This window comes from Caretta caretta, chromosome 2, assembly GCF_965140235.1.
Source record: "Caretta caretta isolate rCarCar2 chromosome 2, rCarCar1.hap1, whole genome shotgun sequence".
Taxonomy (NCBI): domain Eukaryota; kingdom Metazoa; phylum Chordata; order Testudines; family Cheloniidae; genus Caretta; species Caretta caretta.
In genome coordinates this window covers 182,318,775-182,341,443 of record NC_134207.1, presented here as the reverse complement: position 1 = coordinate 182,341,443, position 22,669 = coordinate 182,318,775, and the positions used below count along the sequence as shown (strand labels likewise).

Sequence of the window (22,669 nt, the reverse complement as noted above, 5' to 3'; positions counted from 1 at the left end):
AACGAGTTCCACAGGGACATCACCTCACAAATATTTAGAATTCCTGATTTAATTTGTTTTTGTGCTGATCTGATGTGGAATCAAAGCAAAAATAATTTAGGTTACTATGCTTCCTAGAAAAGCTAACATGATCTGTATAACTTGATATGAAAAGTATGGATTTTACCCCAGAGTCTGTTTCCTTTTAGCGTGAAGGAGAATGTCTTTATTTAAAGCCCGAGATTGGTGGTCAACAGCTCTTGGAGAAAAAGAAGAATTTGATCAAGGGTGTTTATGTGTAGCTGATGTTGACAACAGTGGCAATGGACAAGGTAAACAGAAATTCTGAGTTGGCCTTCAGATTTTAAAGGTGACATAAACATGCCTGAAAATTTTATTGACTCCAGCAACATGTGCTAAATGCTTATTAACGAGATGAAGTAGGAGGCATTCGGCATATACTACTACACTTTGTCCCCTGCCCCTTTTCTTTGTGTTTTCAGACTTCACTTAGATATTCTAGAATGCATCATTTCATTTTATATGTTGTCATTGCTTTCAAGAAACCCTGCTAGAGCCTGGAACATGTAAGTGGCATTTTTTCACAAGTATGTGGCACCATTTTCATATTTTTAATATTACCTCAGTGTGTGTACAGTATTAAAGAATTGTTGAAAACATTGCCATACACTTGAAGGGGAAAAACACTTATCAAGTATAATTGCAAAATACAGTTTTGGGCATCTTTTGGTGGAAAATTCAAGAAAGTAACTGCTAGTTTAATGAAGCTAGTGCTAGCTCAACCATGAGAGGTTTTGTTTCATGTCAGCTTGGGTTTGAAGTAGCTAGGGGGTTGTGTTTGGGACCTGCTACCAAGAGTTTTAAAGTGTTAGTTTTGACCTATAAATCCCTAAATGTTTTGGGATCTGCTTACCTGAGACTGCCTTTCTGTGCCATTCTGCTGCAGTTGTAATCAGAAAGTCCTTGCGCTTGATTCCCCCGCCCCCCCGCAGTTGTTCCTTCAAAAAAAAGAAAAAGGGAGCTGCTGACAGAGTGTTCTCCTTTCCTTTGGTTTCAGAGTAGCAGCCGTGTTAGTCTGTATTCGCAAAAAGAAAAGGAGTACTTGTGGTACCTTAGAGACTAACCAATTTATTTTGGTTATTCCTTTGAAATGTCTTGAAATAGCTGGAATTTGTTAGGTTTGGTAGCATGCCCAAAAAATCATCTTTCTGAGCAGGTATTAGCTGAGGCAATTGAAGGTGGAATTTCCGTCTAGTGGGAAAGTGCTGTTGCTGGGGGAGAAGAACTTAAACTGTATAGGTCATATGACTGGATTTTCAATAGTGCTAAGGTGGGAGGAAGAAGTATTGCTGCTTTGGTCAATCGTTTTACTTTGCATTTACTTTGTTCCGTTGTCTGTAAATATGCTATGGGTGGCCAGAGCACTTGATGGGGTACCCTTTGGTATGGAATTTGATCAAAAGTAAATAAAATAAGAGGTAAACTTGACTGCCTGCCCATCTGGATGAAGGAAAAAAAAATCCCTCTTTAGGCAAGTTTATCAAATGTAAGAAAAATATTTTGTAAAGAACGTGTAAATGAGGTAGCTTTAGGGAGCTAAGGGACATACAAATGTCTTCATGACTGCATCTTCATCTGTCAGTGTGATATACAGATAAATTGTGACAGAAATGGATGAGGTAGAGATTAGAGTGCAAGGGGCAGAGGTCACGCTCTGAGTTGAATGAATTGCAGCATGAATATTGTTTGCTACAGTAGAGGTGAAGATAGCTGCCTGCTTCTCCACCTGTGTGAAATGGGGTCCTGTGGAACTGTTCCAAATGGCTAAAAGCCTGGTAAACCTTGGCTGCCTCCACTCTGAAACAGTCAGGTCTTTTATATTATGAGTATGTCCATGTGACTTATGGACAGGATTTATTGGTACATCTCAGATGCAGATAGATGTCTGGAGGAGATAAATGTTAGTGTCATCTCTGGAGGTTGTGAGCAGAACTGATCTCCTGAGGCACAGGGGGCTTTCTGTAATCATTTTTGTTTACTTACTTCAGATTTGTGTTTCTTAAGAATCTTTGCTGACTTTTATTAAATACTATTTCATAATAAATATTATTACTATAGGAATCCTGAACCAAATCCACTATTCCGCCCCCCCCCCCCCCCCCGCTGTCCTGCTGGTAATAGCTCACCTTAAGTGATCACTCTTGTTACAGTGTGTATGGTAACACCCATTGTTTCGTGTTCTCTGTGTATATAAATCTCCCCACTGTATTTTCCACTGAATGCATCCGATGAAGTGAGCTGTAGCTCATGAAAGCTTATGCTCAAATAAATTTGTTAGTCTCTAAGGTGCCACAAGTACTCCTTTTTTCTTTTTTAAAGTCAATGGGAGTTTCACCCACTTATGTCAAGCCTAAATTTGGCCCATTCTACGTTTTTGATACATTGACCTGAAAAAATAATAACCAGACTTCAATTTCTCATCTGGATAGCACCTATAACATTGTTGTTACCAGATTTTTAAAAGTCAACGTTCTGCTGCTTGTTTGGTGAGAAGAGCGTTGCCAAATCTCTAAGACTTGAGAACTGAACATTTGGAGGTACTGGCTACACTCAGAGAGTGGATTTCGGAGACTGGACTGGAGTTTGAGAACTATCGCTTCCTCGTTCTCACTGTTGAAATATTTAAGTCAGTTCGGTATTTAGGATGCAGAACATCAGCATAATTATGTGTAAACATCCCATCATTTTAGGAGTACACTTTTAAGCACATATGCAGAACATTTATTTCTCTATTTTTAATTTTCCTCTTGTTGGACATTTTTCTGCAGATAAAATAATTGTTGGCAGTTATATTGGATATCTTCGAATCTTTAATCCTCACCCTGTCAAACCTGGAGATGGAATGCAAGCTGAAGATTTGCTCCTGGAAGTGCAACTGCGAGATTCAATACTCCAGGTGGAAGTAGGAAAATTTGTTTCGTAAGTAAACAGTCCATGTTGCTGATAATGATTACACTAATTAGGAGGCTTTAGGCTAATTTGTCATAGTAGCTAACTTGCCTCCCTAAAGACCATCTAGATCAATTTTGTAATGTGCCGGGGGTTTGGTTTGAGCTATCTCATTTGAATCAACATCTACTTCTTGGCACTGCAGTGTTTGACTCTTACAGCCATTTAAAAAAAATCATGAACTCTGAATTATGCATTTCATCTGCTTATTGATTTATATAGTATAGAGCATAAATGGAAAAAAATGTTTATGCTCATTAAGGTAAAGTCTTAGTCTAGGTTATATTAAAATCCCCAAATGTCCTCTACTTGTGTTCTGATGCTGCATATAAACATTGCTGTGCTTCTTTAAAAAAGTACTTGTCTACTAAGTATGCAGCAGCCATGTTGCTTTGCAAGCTATTTTATTTATTATAAGCCAATTTAAGAGTAATGCCTGTCTCTGTTCTTAACACCATTCATTTCTTAATTGGGTGTTCTTGAAGGTACTGCACAGTTGCAGCAATGTCTTATGGTATCGGAACTAGCCAAAGGTGGCGGCTGCTGCTGCTGCTATTACTTTTTAATTATTTATTATTAATTATTTTATTATAGTGCAAGAGCTCTTTTCTTTGCAGTAAATGAGATTGTTTGTGTATCGAGGATGGGCACAGAATACAAAATATTGTGACTATCTTAGTATAATGAGTATTTAATTTTGTATTGTAGATTAACTAATTCAGTCTACTGTTAGTAACTGTGTCTCATACAAACTGTAAAGTAGTATCCATATCTATCAAATGATGCTCATCTAAAGTGACAATCACACATTTGCCCCCTACTATTACTCTCACTGGAAGTATTAGTACTAGCTTGTTAGATAACAGGATCACGCTGAATCAGAAAAAGCTTGCTTGCTTCATGTGCTCACATCTGCAAAATGTCTCTTAAGGATCTACTGAGAACTTAACAACTATTAGCTGTCAAATATAATTTCAGATGTTTTAATTCTGAGAGATAGTTTAGTTGCACAATATTTTATTTGGCTGGTAATTAACATTTGAGAATATGGGGGCCTGATCCAAAGCACAGGGAAGTCCACCAGGAGGCTTTACATTGACTTTAGTGTGTCTTAGATTAGGCCCTCAGTGCTGCAGTTTACTGGAAACTCACTTGCAAATTTTCTCCTTTTTTTTTCTCCCCCCCCTCACCCCCCTCATTGTCAGTGGTACTGAACTACTTCATCTGGCTGTACTGCATTGCAGAAAACTGTGTGTGTATGCTGTCTCAGGTAAAAAATACTGCCCAGAATAGCTGTCTATCTCTCTGTCTGCCTTTTTTGTGTGCTATTGATCAGTTTAGCTATCTGGTCTGACTAGGCATATGTAGTGAGAAGTTTCTCTGGTACTGACAGTGCAAAGTCACAATCAAAGTGTTTGAAGGACTCTCAACATTCTGGACTGATGTTTCTTCTCTTACACACTTTTGGTCCTTCTTTGTCATACAGTAGCAATTATGTATAAAATGTACCCTCTGGCTAATAGAGAGCAGGCAGCTTGCTCTGAGTGTGCTGAATTGTTCTGTGCCAAGGCACTAATGAGTTGTAGTTATGTAGACTGCGCTCTTTGAAGAGAAGCACTAGTGTTACCTCTGCAACATTCCAAGTTCTCCTTTGCTTGAAGAGTGATATTGCAGATCTACCTTGTGGAAGCAGTAGCTCTGCTGCTGAACCATTTGGCACGTTCTGAGCTTTGTAACTAGCTTTACCATTCAGAGGATTATTTTAGAGCGCATGTGGAAGATTAATATTAAACTTGTGCATGGAAAAGCAAATATGTGTGTTTGTCAACAGAAGTGTGTCAATAGTAGTGTGTGTTTGTCAATAAAAGCTTCTTATGTTACAACTTTGAGTACAGAAGCTGATACACAGAGCTCTAATGAACAAACTGTTGGCAGATAAAGATGCCCTGTAAATATAATTGTTTTAGAAAATGAACTAAATTTTATTAAACATTAAATGCTTGATACTTGCCTTAAAATAAGAGAGGCTCTAGGGAAGATGAATTAGTGAAGGCAAGGAGGCCAGAATAGCAAAATGAAAGGGTAAACCTGCTTATTCTTCCCCTCCTTTAGTGTGTAGAAGGTCTGAATGTGACAGAACTGATGCAGCTGTATTGTTTGCAGTACGTAATCAAATATGAAACTGAATTCTTGGATCTCTAAGATGCACAAAACAAAAGAAACTTCTTTTGCTGGAATTCTGCATAAACTGGAACATGACGAATTTGCCTCATTTTTCAACATTTCTTACATAGTTGCTAAACATGACTTCAGTTTTAGAGATTTTTGAAATAATCCCCAATTTGTAGGCCAAAAGGATCCTCCTTAATCTTGACCAGACTATATTAACATCTCTCAAAGGATTACAGAAAGTTAGGTTTATTACTGTTCTTACTGATGGTAGTCTGTAGCTGAACAAGTGAAGGTGTACAGGTTTGTTCACTATTGGAAACTTTGTGCTCACTTTGTTGATGTAGGAGAGCTGGGTTCTGGGGCAGCTAATAGTATAAAATGGGGTGGGAGGAAACTTTTGGAGCTGCAGGGCTCAAGGCAGAAAAGCTCAAATCAACAATGGTTGGATTCAGTTTAGATGATGCAGCATGGAATATAGGCACTTCAAATGATGCTAAGGTCCATTTTAGATTACATTGTCCTTACATTGTTGAGCATTGCATCAACCACAGTTCTAAACTTACTATTCTGGTTCTTAAGAGATTTTCCAAATTTTGACAGTGTAATTTTTTTTCAAATTTTATTAATTCCCCAAAGATACCAACTTCAAGCTCTTGTAGATTATAAACTTCTGAAATATCTCCAGGCATCTATCTGCAGGAGCTTGAAGTTATCATGTCTGGGGATTAACACAATATGTATATGGCATCTGCAGCGTCCAGCACTACACCGAGTTACTACTTGGGTAATTATCAGTTTTCTGTCAACCATTAGAAACATACTGCAAAAACAGAGTCAAGAGCTGATGTGGCGTAATTTAGAGTCTCTCTTAAGGAGATTAAGACGTTTTGGCTGAAACAAATTGCGAGACATACTTTGTTTGTTGGATCCTAGAACTGCAGAATCGTAATGCAAAACATTTTGTTTTGCCTTCTTTGGGTGAGTAAATTGATTTCTGATTACATGGCTGAACCATATACTGTGGAAAGATGTGAGAGTCCTTTGCTCAAATAGTCTTCTTCAGGGCAGGCACTGTCTCTTATTTTGTTTTATACAGTGCTTAGTATAATGGAACCCCACTTCTGGTTTTGGCCTGTAGGTACTGCTGATGTACAAATAATAAACACGTTTGCCACTTTCCTAAAAATATATCATTGTCAACCCTCAGACCCATACCAAAGCAACTAATAATAGATAAGGCCTCAGCATATAGTGTTCTTAAATAATCTAAAAAAGTTCCTGTTTTTCCTTCATGTGGACCACAAGTTAAAAATTAGACATCTATATTGTTCCTTGTTTTTTCATAGGAACTTTGGGAAATGTGGAACATGGGAACCAGTATCAGATCAAACTTATGTATGAACACAATCTTCAGAGAACAGCCTGCAACATGACTTATGGACCATTTGGTGGTGTGAAAGGTAAATTAGTTCTAAGTGAATTTTAGCCTGTGGATTAAAATTTATTTATTGATCAAGAACAACGTGGGCTTGTGGCATATGCAAGCTTTCCCACTTTGGGGCTGTGTTACATTTAGCAGGGAATGTCTAGGAATCAAAGAATACTTAAAGCCCTACTTCAATTGCGGAATGATTGTCAAATAATTGTGGCTGAGTTGCGGACGAGACATGGAAAATAGCTGAAAAGTAATAATAGACCTTTATTAATTGTGGTAATTTGAAAAAGCCAGAGAAGACCTATTTGTTTAAGAGAAATTTTCTGGAACAATATAAACACTCAGGTATTATGTTATGCCTACTAATTTTTTTTGATAACAGGACATTTTGCTGCAACAATATTATGGTCATTAATGCCTGGGGCTCCGGCTGACAGCAGGACCCCCCAGGCAGCTGATAAAATTGTAGTGGAAGCCTAATATTGCAAGATTTTCAATATTGCAAATTAAGTAGGGCCTCAAGAATAGTTCATTTTGATGCTCATTCAGTCCTGGGCCTCTTCTGAAAATGCTAGTAAGCTTCTGTTTTGGGAGTTTTTGTGGTGCTGCCATCTTTAGATTAGTAGTTGGGATGAGAACAGTTAAGAAGTATCATTTGTTTTGCTTTTGTTTTTAACACATCAGTGAACCTAAAATAAGAAAGTTAAATACAGAGTATACTAGGGTGATTAAAGGTCAAGTGTTGAAATAAGGATGTTGGCTCATAAGGACACTTACGTTAAAACTATATTAAAAAACAAATAAAACCCAAATTTTCTTTCCTTGTAATAATTCAGATGTTGAAAATGTCTCTTGTTTTAATACATTTAAGTCATGCTATGCATTTTGCCGAGATTGGACAATGAAAATAGAGTAGTCCTCTTTACTCTCCGGACTGCTATGTGTGTGTGTTTGTTTTTGGCTTTTCCCATTTCTGTTCCATCTGCCCTATTAAATCTTTTTTAAAAGAAAGTCTATGTAATGTTATCCTTTGAAATGTTAAGCAGACATCTTGTTGTTCAGTATATTACAGTCTTCAGTTAACTTCTGCCGCCAAATTTTAAATGCTTTGCTCCTGTTATCCTGGAAATACTTTTTTGCACATGCTTTATTTATGCACATATGTAAGTGTTTGCAGGTTTGGGGGCCTTACTGAACCATTATTTTCAGAAATCAATTTGACTATTTGTGAAGTTAATGCTACTCATTTTGAGTAGGGGGTATCAAAATTTGACTTTATGTAAATATACATGTGTTTAACCACTAGAGGGCTCCTATATTTTCCCCTGAATGAAAGGTACTGTGAATTATAGGATGAAAATAAAAAGAATTGAAACTAAACAAATTGTGGTTCCTAACTTGAGGTTGTATACATAAATTTTTCTAGATGACTATTGAGTGTCTAGTCATCCATTCCATAAAATAAAAACACACAACACAAATAACAATACATTGTTAAGGGCAGACAGAAATATTCATTAGTAAAATGAGCCCAAACCTCTCCAGTCCTCTCCTTGAGAGGACCCCCCCACCCCAAAAAAAGGCACTTTCCTGTATGTCTAGAAAGTTGACAAATTTGAGCTCACGCCCCAACTTGTTTGATCAGAATTTCAAAGTGGAAGACCCCTTCTGCAGGGCACTGCCAACCACTTTCTCCCTTTTAGTGGGGAACTCCAACTCAAGCTTCTCTACTGATGGCAGTTGTGGTAGAGTGACCCCAAGAAAGAGGCAGTATCAAAATAACAGAAGGTTTGAAATCATTATCTTGTATTCCGATTGATAGCTAATACAAGTTGTGGAGCACCGGCATAATGTGCTGCCAGTGTGAAACTCTGTGTAATAATGACAGGTTTCAGAGTAGCAGCCGTGTTAGCCTGTCTTCGCAGAAAAAAAAGGAGTACTTGTGGCACCTTAGAGACTAACAAATTTATTTGAGCATAGGCTTTCGTGAGCTACAGCTCACTTCATCGGATGCATTCAGTGGAAAATACAGTGGGGAGATTTATATACATAGAGAACATGAAACAATGGGTGTTACCATACACACTGTAAGGAGAGTGATCACTTAAGGTGAGCTATTACCAGCAGGAGCGGGGAGTGGGGGGAGAACGGGACACCTTTTGTAGTGATAATCAAGGTGGGCCATTTCCAGCAGTTGACACACTACAAAAGGTTCTCCCCTCCCCTCCTCCCTGCTCGTAATATCTCACCTTAAGTGATCACTCTCCTTACAGTGTGTATGGTAACACCCATTGTTTCATGTTCTCTGTGTATATAAATCTCCCCACTGTATTTTCCACTGAATGCATCCGATGAAGTGAGCTGTAGCTCACGAAAGCTTATGCTCAAATAAATTTGTTAGTCTCTAAGGTGCCACAAGTACTCCTTTTCTTTCTGTGTAATAAGTGGTCCACCACATTTTGTGTGAACTTCACTTTCTGCATGTTCTCAAAGTCACAAAGATACGGATAAGTGTTGTAAGGTCCACATCAGAGTGAAAAGGCATGACTCACCTTGCCAGGTGGGGGGGAAGCCCGCTACTAGCTGGGCTTCCAAGAGAAGTCAGTCTCTAATAATAAACTTTGATTATATGCTTTTACAAATAGCATTGACTCTCTTTCAGTTATGAGCACCAATAAAAGCTTTACCAACTCTCTGGCTTCTTCCCCCAACCTGCGAACTTTATCTCTGTCTTGTCTGGACTAAGTTGCAGTCAGCTAGCCTTTGTCCAAGCCTCAAACTCATTGTAACATTGGATTATTTATTGTGTTGATCTGGCTCGGTGAGATGTGTTGGAGAAGTAAGTTATATTGAATACCGTACAGCCCATGTTTCTTTACTGATGCTGTCAGCCACATATACATGTGGAATTGGTGGGGTAACAGTGGTGGGGACTCTTGTGTTATGCTGTAGGAGAGAACTCCTGGGATAGAGGAAATATTGCCCATGACTGTCCTCTGGGTGTAAGAATGGAGTCATTCAACAACAACTTTATCCATTCCTACCAGGATCTACTAGTGAGTTAACAGAACTTTAGTATTGTTATCAAAAGCTGCTGACTAATCTAAGTCTGCTTGGACACATTTTGTCTTCATTCATTCCTAGGAGCAGTGAATCAATTAATGCAACCACTTTAGTTTCTGTCTCATACCCAGGCCTGTCGCCCAAAGAATCAAGCTTTCGGAACTCTGCAGACTCAAGAAGCTGCCACAGTTGCCCCTCTACAAATTGATGATTTATTTCTAAGGAACAGCAGTGTATATTTATATTTGCCTTAAATAGCTACAGCACAATGGGAAAGGCATGAGATGTGGCCCAACCACCACTAGATGGTCCTCTGGTTACAGTCAGTGGTTTTGCTACACTTTTATAACACTACTTCCGACGGTCTGGTTCTACAGGTGCATTTACTGTAAGACTTAATGAGGTGTGGAAAATACAAAAATACTTTTGCTGAAAACCTGCTCCGCAGAAAGTATTTTATTGACTAAAACCAAATGTTTTTCATGGTTTATGGGGTTTTTGTAGAAAAGGGGAGGAGGTGAATTTGACTTTCACTTACTGAAAAACCATTGGCGGGGAGGGGGGAAACTGTTGCAGATTTGGCTAGACTTCTGCTCCGGAAACTAAGCTTTCATTTTACCCACACTTTACCTGCCTCTCACCTTTTTGGTTGCAAGTATAATCTTCAGTATAAACTGATGCAGTGATTTCTGCCTAACTCTACCAGCAACTTTAAATAATATCTCTGAAAGTGGCTCCCAGGACTGTTAGTGTGGTGTTCAGTCTGAATTCTAATAAGAATAATTTAAATGTCAGTATTGTTAGTTATTTCGCTTCCAGTCATTTTAGGAGAATCATTAAACTGAAAAATCCCGTTATGGTTTGTAGTGCCAGAAATTAGTGTGTGTATGTGATATTGCAGGTTGCCATTAAGTCTTGCTTGGGTGAAGAATGAAGAAGTCCTCCATCTCCTCCAAAATTGTAACCTTACCTCTGCCCACAAAGGTGAAGTGAAGGATTAAATACATCCCTTCCCAAGAAAGCCAAAGAGCTTCAACAGGCTCCTGCTCACCAAAAACCAAAATGACTTGTCACACCTACTTGAGGCTTTTAGCACCTAAATACCCTGTCAGAGCTGACACCATTAACAGTGTGGCTATGTATTTAAGGAAAATTTTGCAGCATCTTGGAAATGTTAGGGAGAGTAAATTGAAATGAAATTGAATTTGAAAGTAAATAGATATTGCACCGATTCTACTGCAGTGCTGCATAATTTGAATCCAATATACCACTTGGGGCAGTGGCCCTGAATATTAGTAGTTCCTTTTGCTAATTTAAAGCCATTGTGGAGTTTTCTATACAACAGCTGGGACCTGTAATTCCCAATGTGGGCAGACATACACACATGGTAGCTCTGCTTGAGCTACCACCTAAAAAAATAGCCATGGCTGCAGTGGCATACGCACTGTTTGGACTCACTTGAGCCTTCCCGGTCACATTGCTATTTTTAGGGGCTAACTAGGGCATATCTAGCATGTACCTGTGTTGGGAATTACACCTCCCAGCTGCTATGTGGGCATAGTCTGTATGCCACACTTGTAAGCACAGGAGATACTCCGTTTAAATGATGGAAAGTGCTTAACTGAACCTTTCAGCATGCCAGATAGTAATGTTGATGCCCGATGTTAAATTTTGTGGCTCTTGTTAGATATAAATTTCTAAACTCTGAATGTTTACCTTGATAAATTAATATAGTATCAAAGTGTGATACAGCAGTAATAAACAACCTTTATGTGTCAATATCAATTGTGATAGGCTTGTGAGTAGGCAGTAAAGATATCATACTAATATAAGAAATTTAGCTGGATGAAGGGTAAATTTGCTTCTTAATGGAAAAGATGAATCAGAGGGTGTTGGCACCAAGTGAGACCTGTTCTTGGTTCAGGGCACGATGCATATGAGGACTTCAAGGTGTGGTGGAGCAGTGTTTCCTCTAATATTTTTCCTGAGGGTGGAACAAATGACCATCCATGCCCAAGTTTTAGATCTGAGTGTCCTCTCCCACACACTCTGTCCTCTGCATTCACTTCCTTCTTTCCTCTGTCTCACTCCCTCTTTATTCATTCCATACTCCCCAATCATTATTACCTGCTCTCCATTCATTCACGCTCTCCCACTTTCACACATTTGCATTCTTTCCCACTGTACTCTCTCATACCCTTTTCCATCACTTTTACTTTGTATGAGAGAAACAGACAGAATAGTTCTACACTAGAGAATTAAACCATTTCTGCTTTAACCAATTACACATACATGGTTAAATAATACCACCTCACTCTTATATAGTGCTTAAAGTACAAATGAGGGTCCACATAGCCATGTGGAATGAGCAGAGAAGTCCTACATCCACAGTATAGTGTTCTCTTAAGCCTAGTTACAGTGTCCTAGAGATATGTATCTTGCAATGTACTGGACAAAGATGGGAGGGACAGCATCCTCTTACTGTCTCCCAGGCCTTGTTTTCTCATCTTTGTCCTGCAGTCCTCTTCCCCCTTAAAAATGCCCGTTGATTCCATTTATGCCCCTCCAATAAAGCTCTGGAATGACTAATTTTCCTCTCCATGCCTAATAGGAGGCTACTAGCTGTCCTCCTACAGCAGACCCCACTTATGGGTAGCTGAGAGCCCCATTTTAACAAACAGTAGGTGATTTCTCAGACCAGCACTTGCAACTGACAAACCAGCTGTAGTTTGTAAGCTGAGAATATGGTGAGCTGGACTAGGGAGTCATTAATGGAGTCCCTATGCATAAAGAGTTTGTGAACTCTGGTTTTAATTAAAGTGGGGGGGAAGCACCCTGGAAAAAATGCCTTTCAATCAAGGATTTTAATTTTATATTTTTCAAATTAACCTGTAATATTATTAAAAGTTTACTGAATTTTACTGACAGTTGTAAAAACCCTAATAATTTTGTGTGGCTCGTAGACAACACGGAATATGTTTATTTGGTGTTTATTTTCAAAGCAGCCCTTTATTTTTACTGAATAAGCCTTGGTGGCTGTCTTGTGGGGTTTTTTTGTTTTTTTTTGTTTTTGTTTTTAGGAGGATTATTTTCTAGTTTAGAGAAGGCCTGTGTAAAGCAACTGGCCATGCACTGTGTTAAAAGTGGATAGATATGGGCCATGCATGCAGTTCACAAGCAAAAGCTCCCCACTGATAATGTAAAGCTCCCACAAATTTCACTCTGAGGCCCTTCAACTTTACTGTTACTGTTTGTTAGCTAGGCCCTTATCCATTAAGGGCTTTAAAAGGACACCAGGATCTTGAAATCATCTTGAAAAGTTCATATGGTTGGTGTTCACTTAACATGCTGTAAGTATTATATGCCTCTATAGCTGCTTCAATGAATTTTGCTTTGTTTAATGCAATAGAGGAGACTATATAATTGCAATTATATTCTTTTCCCCCACCTCCCTTCAAAATGATTTTTAAAAAATAGTGAAATGTACTTCACAAAAGCTCTGGCATACAGATGTAAGTTTTAGTGTGAAATTTGTGCAGATTTCTTTCTTGTCCTGCATAACTTCAGAATCGCTCTTATCCACTGTTCAGCCCTATTTCTTGCCATTCCTTTTGCCTTATTCCTCCGCTCTTGTCCCCCACCCCACTTTATTTGCTTTCTATTTCTTATCTCTATGATTTTGCTCCCGTGTTAGGAACAGTCATCCTGTCCTTATCCATCACACTCTCTCCTCCCTCACTCTGTTCAAATTCTTTAACTCTAAGCTTTTCACACAGTCCCTTGTGCCTCTTTATCTGTAATCTTCACAGCCTCTAATCTGATGCTTAGATACCAGGTTAAGTGTCTTCTGAGAACAATACTTAAGATGGAAATAAATGTTATTCTATGTCTTGACTTGTTTGTCTTGTCTTACTTAGGGCTAAATCGGCAGTGTGTGATCTACTTCATAGTAAGGGACAGAGTGGTGGTGTGCTTCCCCTGGAGCAGTCCTGGAGGGAGATTGTGACTTTAGAAATCAGTCTCCCAGTTGCTCCAGAAAGAGAGTAAAATGCCACAACTTTATACTTGTTTCAGCATAGGCTCCTTGACATGGTGGGAAGGGGTTGGAATCAAGGCTCATTCCACTCTTATCCTTTCCCACAGATCTTAAGGGGGATATATACCAGATCCATGGACCCAGCTTCCCCTTGCATATAGGGAGTGGTAGTAGGATGCCCAGGGGCAAAGAAGTAAGGGGACATCTTATGTCCCCTATACTGCCTTGTTCAGGACAGGCCACAATCTGCCCATTAGACTGTAAACTCTCCGGGCAAGGGATGTGTTAACTGTCAGTAAAGTCCTATGTAATGCCAAAGTATTTTATAAATATTTTTAATAATAGAAAATGAGTTTGAGATATTGATGTTTCTAAGTAAGATGAACAGATTTCTGATGAAGATGTATGAAAGGCTGCAGAAGCATTTTTAAATCATGAAATGATTGCTTGAAGTTTCTATAGGCTTATATATTGTGATATAAATAAAAATTCCTAAAATCCATGCAATCAAAGATGTGCCAGAGCAAATAGTAATCAGGAAAACAGCCAATACATTTATAAACTAAAAATGTAGTGAGAATGTAATAATGAAGAACTGGATACTGAGATCCTGTGCCTTCCAAAGTGATTCCTAATTGCCTGACTCCTAGGTCTCTATCTAAAGTGCCTATGAAATGTGGCAATGGCCATATGCCATAATAGGAAGCAACATTTCCCAAGTGTCAGATGAGTTTTATGATTTTTGCGAGGGGAAAAAATGATACGTTGAGCTGCATATATGAACATCTTGAATACTTCATGAATTTAAAAAAAAAAGATTATAAAAGTTTAATGTTGCCTTGATTCTAAGGACTAAATAGATAATGCATTGATAGCTCATGCCCCACTAGTGGGAATTGTTGACACATAAGATAGAGCTCATTTTCTCTGTGTACATAAAGTATATTTGAAGTTGTTTTATATATTAATTCTATGCATAATGTCTTTATTTTCACTGAAAAATGTTTATACTCCATTTTTATTTAGTTGCACAAAATGTGTTTGTACTAACTGGATTTAAAACGATCAGTGAATTCAGCTTGCTTCCTTTAGCTTCTTGAAATAAGTTGATAAAGTCTCTGTAAAGTTCAAGTTTCAGAGTAGCAGCCGTGTTAGTCTGTATCGGCAAAAAGAAAAGGAGTACTTGTGACACCTTAGAGACTAACAAATTTATTTGAGCATATGCTTACGAAAGCTTATGCTCAAATAAATTTGTTAGTCTCTAAGGTGCCACAAGTACTCCTTTTCTTTCTGTAAAGTTCAGTCATCCTAGTGATCAAGTGTGTACTGATTTTTGAAATTAGGATTCCCAGATCATAAAATGGCTTTCAGAACTGCACAGATTTGTTGGAAGTTATTCCACAGGTCCTGCATAAATAAAAGGAAATAATAAAAACGAAGTGTTTTAAAGAAAGAATATTAAAAATTATAGCATGAAAAAATTACAAGCAAAAAAAGAAGACAAAAAGATTTAAAATCCACTACTCCCTCCCTCTACCTAGCTTTTCTCAGCAAATTGTCTGAATTCATTTTACTTTTATTATAGTCGTGGCCTAGAGGCAAAGTATATTTGAGTGTTACAACAAAGAGGGTGCTATAAGGAGGAATTTTTTAAATAATAAAATACAACATATGTGTAAACCATGCAACCTTGTAACAGGAAACTTTATGAGAAGGGTGGACTGTACTTAACTTTTCCACAATTCTGCAAGAATGAATTTTATTAGGTGCTAGTCAGAAAAAAAATTATCAACTGACTTTTATGCTGTAAGGTTAAATGATTCTTATAGCTATGTTTAAATAGAGCAGTGATATAAATTTGGACATTGATTTATTGGCTAGTTCTCTTAAGAAGCAGGGTGTTTAACTATTACCTTCCTTTTAAATTGCTTCTGTATAAAGAAAGATTATTCGTATACTCATTCTTTTGTGAATTTTGTTCAAAGGATAAATCTACCAATCTCTGCTCCTGAATGCCTCCCCATATAACATAACTTTGAAAGGCTATTAGTGGTGTGTTTTCTCTTTGAATAATGATGATATAATCTTTTCTGTAAGTTGAGCATGTGATGGGGAAAATAATTAAGGAAGATCCTCACTGCAGGAAGGAAGAGGAAGTTCCTCACTCTTTCCGAACAGTTCCCCCTCTCTTCTTTTTTATTTTAGGTGATGCGTGAAATTTTGGCCCTGTTGAAGCCAGTGGCAAAACTCAAATGGAGTTCATTGGGCCAGGATTTTATCCCAGCTGACTATATAATTAGAGCCATCATTCATTTCAGCTGCTATTAATTGGAGTGGTAATAATGAAAACAGACTAAGTATAAGCTTGATAAATACAATGTACAAGGAAATGTGTAAAATTGAGTCTAGGAATCCATGAGCTTGTGTGTTTGTTTTCAGATCCTATCCAGAACAGTATGATCCTGGGCTTTTGTGCTGAACATATATACCCTTGAAAATCCTACATTCTGACTTTGTGTTAGGTCAAACTATCCAGAAAAGGAGTTAGCTTGCCATGACAGCTGCTCAGTGGGGATGGATGGGAAACATTCCTCATATAACCTCCACAACTCTGCATTCTCATGAGTTCAATGCTGGTCCTGTTCTGTATAGAAACAGATATCACTTTGCATGGCTATCAGTCTGGTACCTCTCACAAGTAGTAAATTCACTTTAAAAGCATTCCTTGGAATGATGCAGCATTTTTTTGCTGTCTGATTGTTATTATAGGGTATTTTATGCTAATGTTAATCCCAAAGTGTCCCATTAAAAAGAACTAGATAATTTCATAGAGGATAGGTCCGTCAATGGCTATTAGCCAAGATGGACAGGGATGGTGTCCCTAGCCTCTGTTTGCCAGAAGTTGGGAATGGGTGACGGGATGGATCACTTGATGATTACCTATTCTGTTCATTCCCTCTGGGGAACCTGGCATTGGCAACTGTTGGAAGATGGACCTTTGATCTGACGACCCTCAATGACTAATGAAAATAAATTATTCCTATGTCTTTATCATAGATGTTTTTCATATTTTAAAATAATTTAAGGCCCATTTGTTTCTCTTATCTCTAGAATGAAAGTCAAATTATTTTACCCTTTCCTCATTAGTCTTATTTTCCAAACCTTTCATAAATTTAGTATGTAACTGTGTACTGCTTTGTAATTTTTCTTTAAAAATATTGTGCCCAAATGTGAACAGTCGGTGTACATTGCTAATGTGAAGGGTACATTATTAGTGTACAGTTTGCCTACAGGGTTCTAGCTGTTTGAGTACTCAGGTCAAGGCCGAACAAGTGCCCAGAAGAACAATTGTCTCATTTGTTTTTAATAGGATATGTCTACTAATATGACCCAATATAGCATTTGTCTTTTTGGTGACATCATTATATTGTTGACTCATATTTAATTCATCATCCTAGTCTAATCCCCAGATTCTTCTCTCTGGTGCAATAGTGTAGTCGACCTTCTTCATTCTTCAGTTTCTGTGAGACAGTTGTGCAAGATCATATCAAATGTCTTACTAAAGTTTAGAGATGCTGTCCACTATATTTCATTTATCCAGTATATTGTTACCTTGCAAAGAAATAGTTACTTCGGCATGATTAGTTTTTGATTACTTCATACCTTTCGTATATCACCTTATTTTTTACAAATTCATTTCCTGTTTATCTGTGTTTTGCAATTTAGCAAGCATCAGATTTGCTGTAATTCTGTGGGTTGCCCCCTTCTCCCCCCCCCCATATAAAACAGTCACTTTTTCTCTTTTCTAAATCTCTGAGAGTTTATCCATCCTCAAAGGACCATCAAAAGTAGGTTTGTAAAGATAGCAGTACATCTTCTCTTAATTCTTTTCGTACTCATCAGTGAATATCCTTGGGCTCTGTAGTACTTTTTTATTAAATATGTCACAGCCGTCTAGATTTTTTTTTTTTAAAACTGGTGGTTATCAAACCATGGTTCATGGTGGTGCTTCTCTCACAGTACTGATGCATCTTCTTTTTTAAGCAGTGATACTTTCTGATGGTTGTACTCCAGTCTAGGATTATTTTGTGGTCTCAAGGTGTTTTGGCCAGCTAACCTACCAAAAAAGTGCATATTTTGGAGGAGATAGTGGAGTGATTCTTTTTGGTCACTGAGGTTATGTCTTCACTACTGCCTATGTTGTGGAATCTTATGTTGCTCGGGGTTTTGAATATTCCATCCCCCTGAGCGACATAAGTTACACCGACATAAGCACTAGCGTAACAGCGCTATTTTGGCGGGAGAGCTACTGCTGACATAGCTTGTGCCACTTGTAGGGGTGATGTATTTTTTATGCTGACAGGAGAACTCTCTCCTGTCATCATAGAGCGTCTTCACCAGACATGTTGCAGCAACGCAGCTGTATCAGTACAGCTGCAGCGCTGTACATGTAGACGTGTAGATGGTTGGATATTAGGAAAAACTTTTTCATTCTGAGGGTGGTGAAACACTGGAATGCGTTACCTAGGGAGGTGGTGGAATCTCCTTTCCTAGAAGTTTTTAAAGTCAGGATTGACAAAGCCCTGGCTGGGATGATTTAGTCGGGGATCGGTCCTGCTTTGAGCAGGGGGTTGGACTAGATGACCTCCTGAGGTCCCTTCCAACCCTAATATTCTATGATTCTATGACATGGCTTGCTTGTTTTGTGGCTTGTGTGATTTTTAGGAGCTGAACGCAGAATTCTGTTCTTGATTAATGTTTATTTCGAAGTTTAATTGGAGGGTGAGTGTCAATAAGTGACCGTAGCATACGCTCAGAATGGGACAACTTTGTAAAACGAAGACAAAAATATACAGCTTCTAGATATTAAAGATTATGGGGACACTAGGGAGAGGAGTTCTTGGAACTAAAAAAGCAAAAATGAAAGCACGTCTGGGTCACCCAGGGCCTTGAGGAAAACTCTCATAATGCTACACATGTTCAGATTGCTGCTGATTGTGGCATCTGTCTGAATGTGTCCGTATATTGTTTGAAAAAATCTTGTTAAAAATAAATTGTCTTAAGGCCAGTGTGGGTGGCAACTGGGAATTTTGGACACCCCATCCTGGCAAACTACTGACCATAATGACACTGTGTTGGGCCCATCACTGGACCACCAGGGACTTGAGGGACTCAAAAATTGCAAGGTAGGACATGTGGTTGTAAGAGACCTGTTTTATATTTCTTCTTGTTTGGGCCTCATGCAGTTTTTCCATTGATGGAGGTAGAGCAGCTGATACTGATATAACACTGCCATTTTTGGTTGCGAAATGAGTGTTTACTTTGGGGAAAATATTTTAATAAAAATAAAACCTGGTAGACCAAAACCAGAGAATTTCCTAAAAAGAAAAGGAGTACTTGTGGCACCTTAGAGACTAACCAATTTATTTGAGCATGAGCTTTCGTGAGCGTGGCGGTATGCATCCGTTGAAGTGAGCTGTAGCTCACGAAAGTTCATGCTCAAATAAATTGGTTAGTCTCTAAGGTGCCACAAGTACTCCTTTTCTTTTTGCAAAGACAGACTAACACGGCTGTTACTCTGAAACCAGAGCATTTCCTATCGCCCTAACTCCTGACTATTGCAAAAGCTTTTTATAACGAGCATCCACAACCTCAAAATGTTGATCCCTGGGAGTCTTCTCATTCTTCACGTAGGCCATGTGCAAGTTCCTCACATCCAGGTTATGTCTAAACCTTGCAGATTTTTCTGCATCACATTTCTAAAATACAGTCTTTCCAATCCATCCATTCAGCTATAACTCTCATCCAGGCTCTCATAATCTTGCATGTCTACTACTGCAACAGCCTTTTTTCTGACCTTGGCAAATGCAGTCTTGCCTCACTCATCCATTCAGAATGCTACTGCAAAGAGAATTTTCTTAGCCTGTTGCTTCGATCAAATCACCTCTCTTTTTGCTTCGCACCACTGGCTTGCTCTTCTCTATTGTATCAGACATATGTATTTGTATTCACTTTCAACCTACCAGTCATCTCTCATTCAGTATCCGAGGGTGGACTCCTGTCTCCGATCAGTCCATGACTCCAGCCTCAGTGGCCCACTTGTTAAATTATCAAACAAGCACCTTTTGTGTTCTCTCCCATGCTGTGCTTCACGCTTGAGGAGCTCCCCATAACCATCTGCAAAACTAACTCGTTATCCTCCTTCAAATATGTTCTCAAAACTTTCCTCTGCTCTGATGCTTACAAACAACTTGACAATGGATAGGCTGCTGGTGTGAAACCACAGCATACCATGCTGACCTATATTGTCTCATTGTATCCTTCTATTCTCCTATCACTCTGTCTGTATCCATCTGTTGTCTCTTATACTTAGATTGTAAGTTTCTTGGGGCAGGGATTGTCTTTTTTGTTCTGTGTTAATACAGTACCTAGTACAATGGGGTCTTGGTCCATGACTGGGGCTACAATAATACAAATAATAATATCAGATAAGAATAAATTAATCGTTGAAAGAAGAATGCTTGATCCAGTGCTGACATACCCTTATTCAGTTCCAACACACATTTAATATATATTATTATTAAAGTGGAGTATTTGCGTATTTAACTTCCAGTATTAATGGAAACCAGAACATGAAGCTATATCACGGTTTAAATTAAAATGCTATCCTTGGCTGGGGATTTTTAAATAAAGTAGATAATTTTTTACATTGCTTTTAAATTAAGTAGTGATGAGATAAACTAGAGATTAAACAATGTTTAGGTAGAGTTACTAGGTGACTTAATTAGTTTGGTATGTAGAAATGTTAGGCAGCTAAGCCTTGGGGGGAAAAAAGGTTATGGTTTTAAACAGCTTTATTTCACTGTCAGTGTGTGGAGCGAAGTGCTGACTTAAGATTTTAAGAATGGATCAAATGGATGATCCATTTAGCTGAATAATAGGGTGCATGAAGCAAACTGATGGACATACTGTTACGAAAATCTGGTGATGATTGTTTACCTAAATGAGTATAGCTGGGTTAGAATTTGATATAGAACCTCAAAAGAGTTGGTGAAAAATGCTGATGTTGGATGATCACAACAGCAGAATTTGAAGCGTAGACTACTTCATTTATTGTGGCTGCTAACTGGCTTTTGGCCCTTTTGTGGGAATAAATATTAAATAGGTTGCAAGTACATGCATTTTGCCAGTCCCACTACTCAAAGTCATGTGGCTTAGGTATCATGAATCTTTTAAAATATTTATTCACTATTGACTGTTGGAGTCTTAAAAAGAACATTTGTAGATTAATGTTGGATATGACTTCAAATTTTTATTTTTCAATATGTGTTGTTTGTTTTCTCTTTGTTATGCTACTAGGGCCTTTTTTCTAAATTATACGTTTAGTACTTCTGAAAATGTGCTGGATTGAAAGAGCTGGATGTTGAAGTGTTCTGTTGGTCTATAGGCAAAGAGTTACATTGACAGTGATAAGTAATTATCATTTTTATAGTGCCCAAAAATATGCCAGGTGTTTGCAAAGGAAAGAAGATGACATGACATGGTCTCTGCCCCAGAAAGCTTGTAGTCTGATTGTAAGCATGATTTAGTGAATGAAAGCTACAAAAAACAGGGGAGTAGGATAAGGTACAGTAGGGTTAAACAGCCTTGAAAAATTGCCATGAAAATTTAGCTATCCAGACATAAAATGTACTCATTTGCCACCTAATTCGATTGATAATGAAAAAACCCCATGACATCTTACTGATCTGTCAAAATAATTACTGTCATACATGCATGGGCAAACAGACCTTTGCAACGCTGGACTACAATAATAAGATCATATGGTTATTTGCAGGGTGCTTCTACCCCATTCTGGAGGGACAAGGTAAAAAATTGTTCGTTGCCCATTAAATCATGACCAGTCAGACTACCAAAAAGGTAATGAATAGTGATGGTGGTGATTGTGATAAAGACATAAACCACCAACTCCTTTAATATTTAGCCAGCAAGCAGCTGTTACTCCATTCTGTTGGTTATTACTATCCTGGGCTATAATTGAACAACTGACCTAGATGTGAAAGTGTCTGTATTGATTACCTGTTCCCTCAGTTTTATCTCTGTCTAATCACATTGTATGATTTGTTTCTAATCACAAATGTCTTGGTTTGGATATTCAAAATTCCTTTAAAGTGATATTCAGGCTCAACTTAAATCACTTTAATTAAAGGTGTCGCTTTTTTCCCCCCATTACAACTGTGAGAGAATGCATTACAAACTGCCTTTTAAAGAGTTCTTCTGCTTTCACTATACCCACAGGGGACAATACTCCTTTAGAAGAATTTGTCAATGAATCTGTATTCAAAACTGTGATGTTTCTTAGAGAACCTTGGACTGTGAGTCACCCTGTTACTCCCTTGACTCCAGCAAGAGGGAGACTTGCTTGTTCTTATGTGGGTGTTCAGATCTCAGATCCCACTAAACAGCCCTTACTTTGCCTTGCAGGTTAACAATAGATGCACTCCTTGAGCCCCTTTGAAGCGTTCCCCTGTAGTGGTCAGCCCCTTTTCCACTGAACACTCTCAGAAGTACCAGGTCAGCTGTCCGCAGGAGGACATGTACACGCTAGTTTGTATGAGTCAACTCAGGATTAGCACCTTGTTTAATATCACAACACTGAGATACATTTATAGTGAAAACAACCATAAGTTTATTATCAAAGATTTGAGTGAGAATGAGTAAGGATAATGGAAACAAGTTACATATAAAACAAAATTATAACATGTTTTCTGGAGACTAGACTTAACTTAGCAGGATCACCTCCAGTCTAAATATGTTGATCTCACCCCAAATATCCTCTGCAGCATTTCAGCCAAGGCTGATTTGAGATCGTGTTTTCATGAATGTAAACGTATTGCCCATTTACTTCCTAGGTGCATGATAAAGTGGTGACTTTTGCCTTCTTGTTACATCTC

At 38.3% G+C, this 22,669-nt stretch overlaps 1 protein-coding gene across 10 annotated transcripts in view; it reads left to right on the top strand.

The window, feature by feature from the left end:
* BBS9 (Bardet-Biedl syndrome 9) overlaps nucleotides 1–22,669 on the top strand; it is a 455,972-nt gene that overhangs the window by 2,279 nt on the left and 431,024 nt on the right. For 7 of the 10 annotated variants that reach the window (XM_048839046.2, XM_048839047.2, XM_048839044.2 and 4 more), the window contains exons 2-5: nucleotides 189–311; nucleotides 2,829–2,979; nucleotides 4,215–4,279; nucleotides 6,528–6,641. In XM_048839046.2, the coding sequence (XP_048695003.1) occupies nucleotides 200–311; nucleotides 2,829–2,979; nucleotides 4,215–4,279; nucleotides 6,528–6,641 (442 nt within the window). In that variant the 5' untranslated portion in view covers nucleotides 189–199. Of the gene's footprint in view, nucleotides 1–188; nucleotides 312–480; nucleotides 567–2,828; nucleotides 2,980–4,214; nucleotides 4,280–6,527; nucleotides 6,642–22,669 lie in introns of those variants that run through there. The other 3 variants (XM_048839045.2, XM_075125626.1, XM_048839054.2) reach the window with 3 other exon arrangements.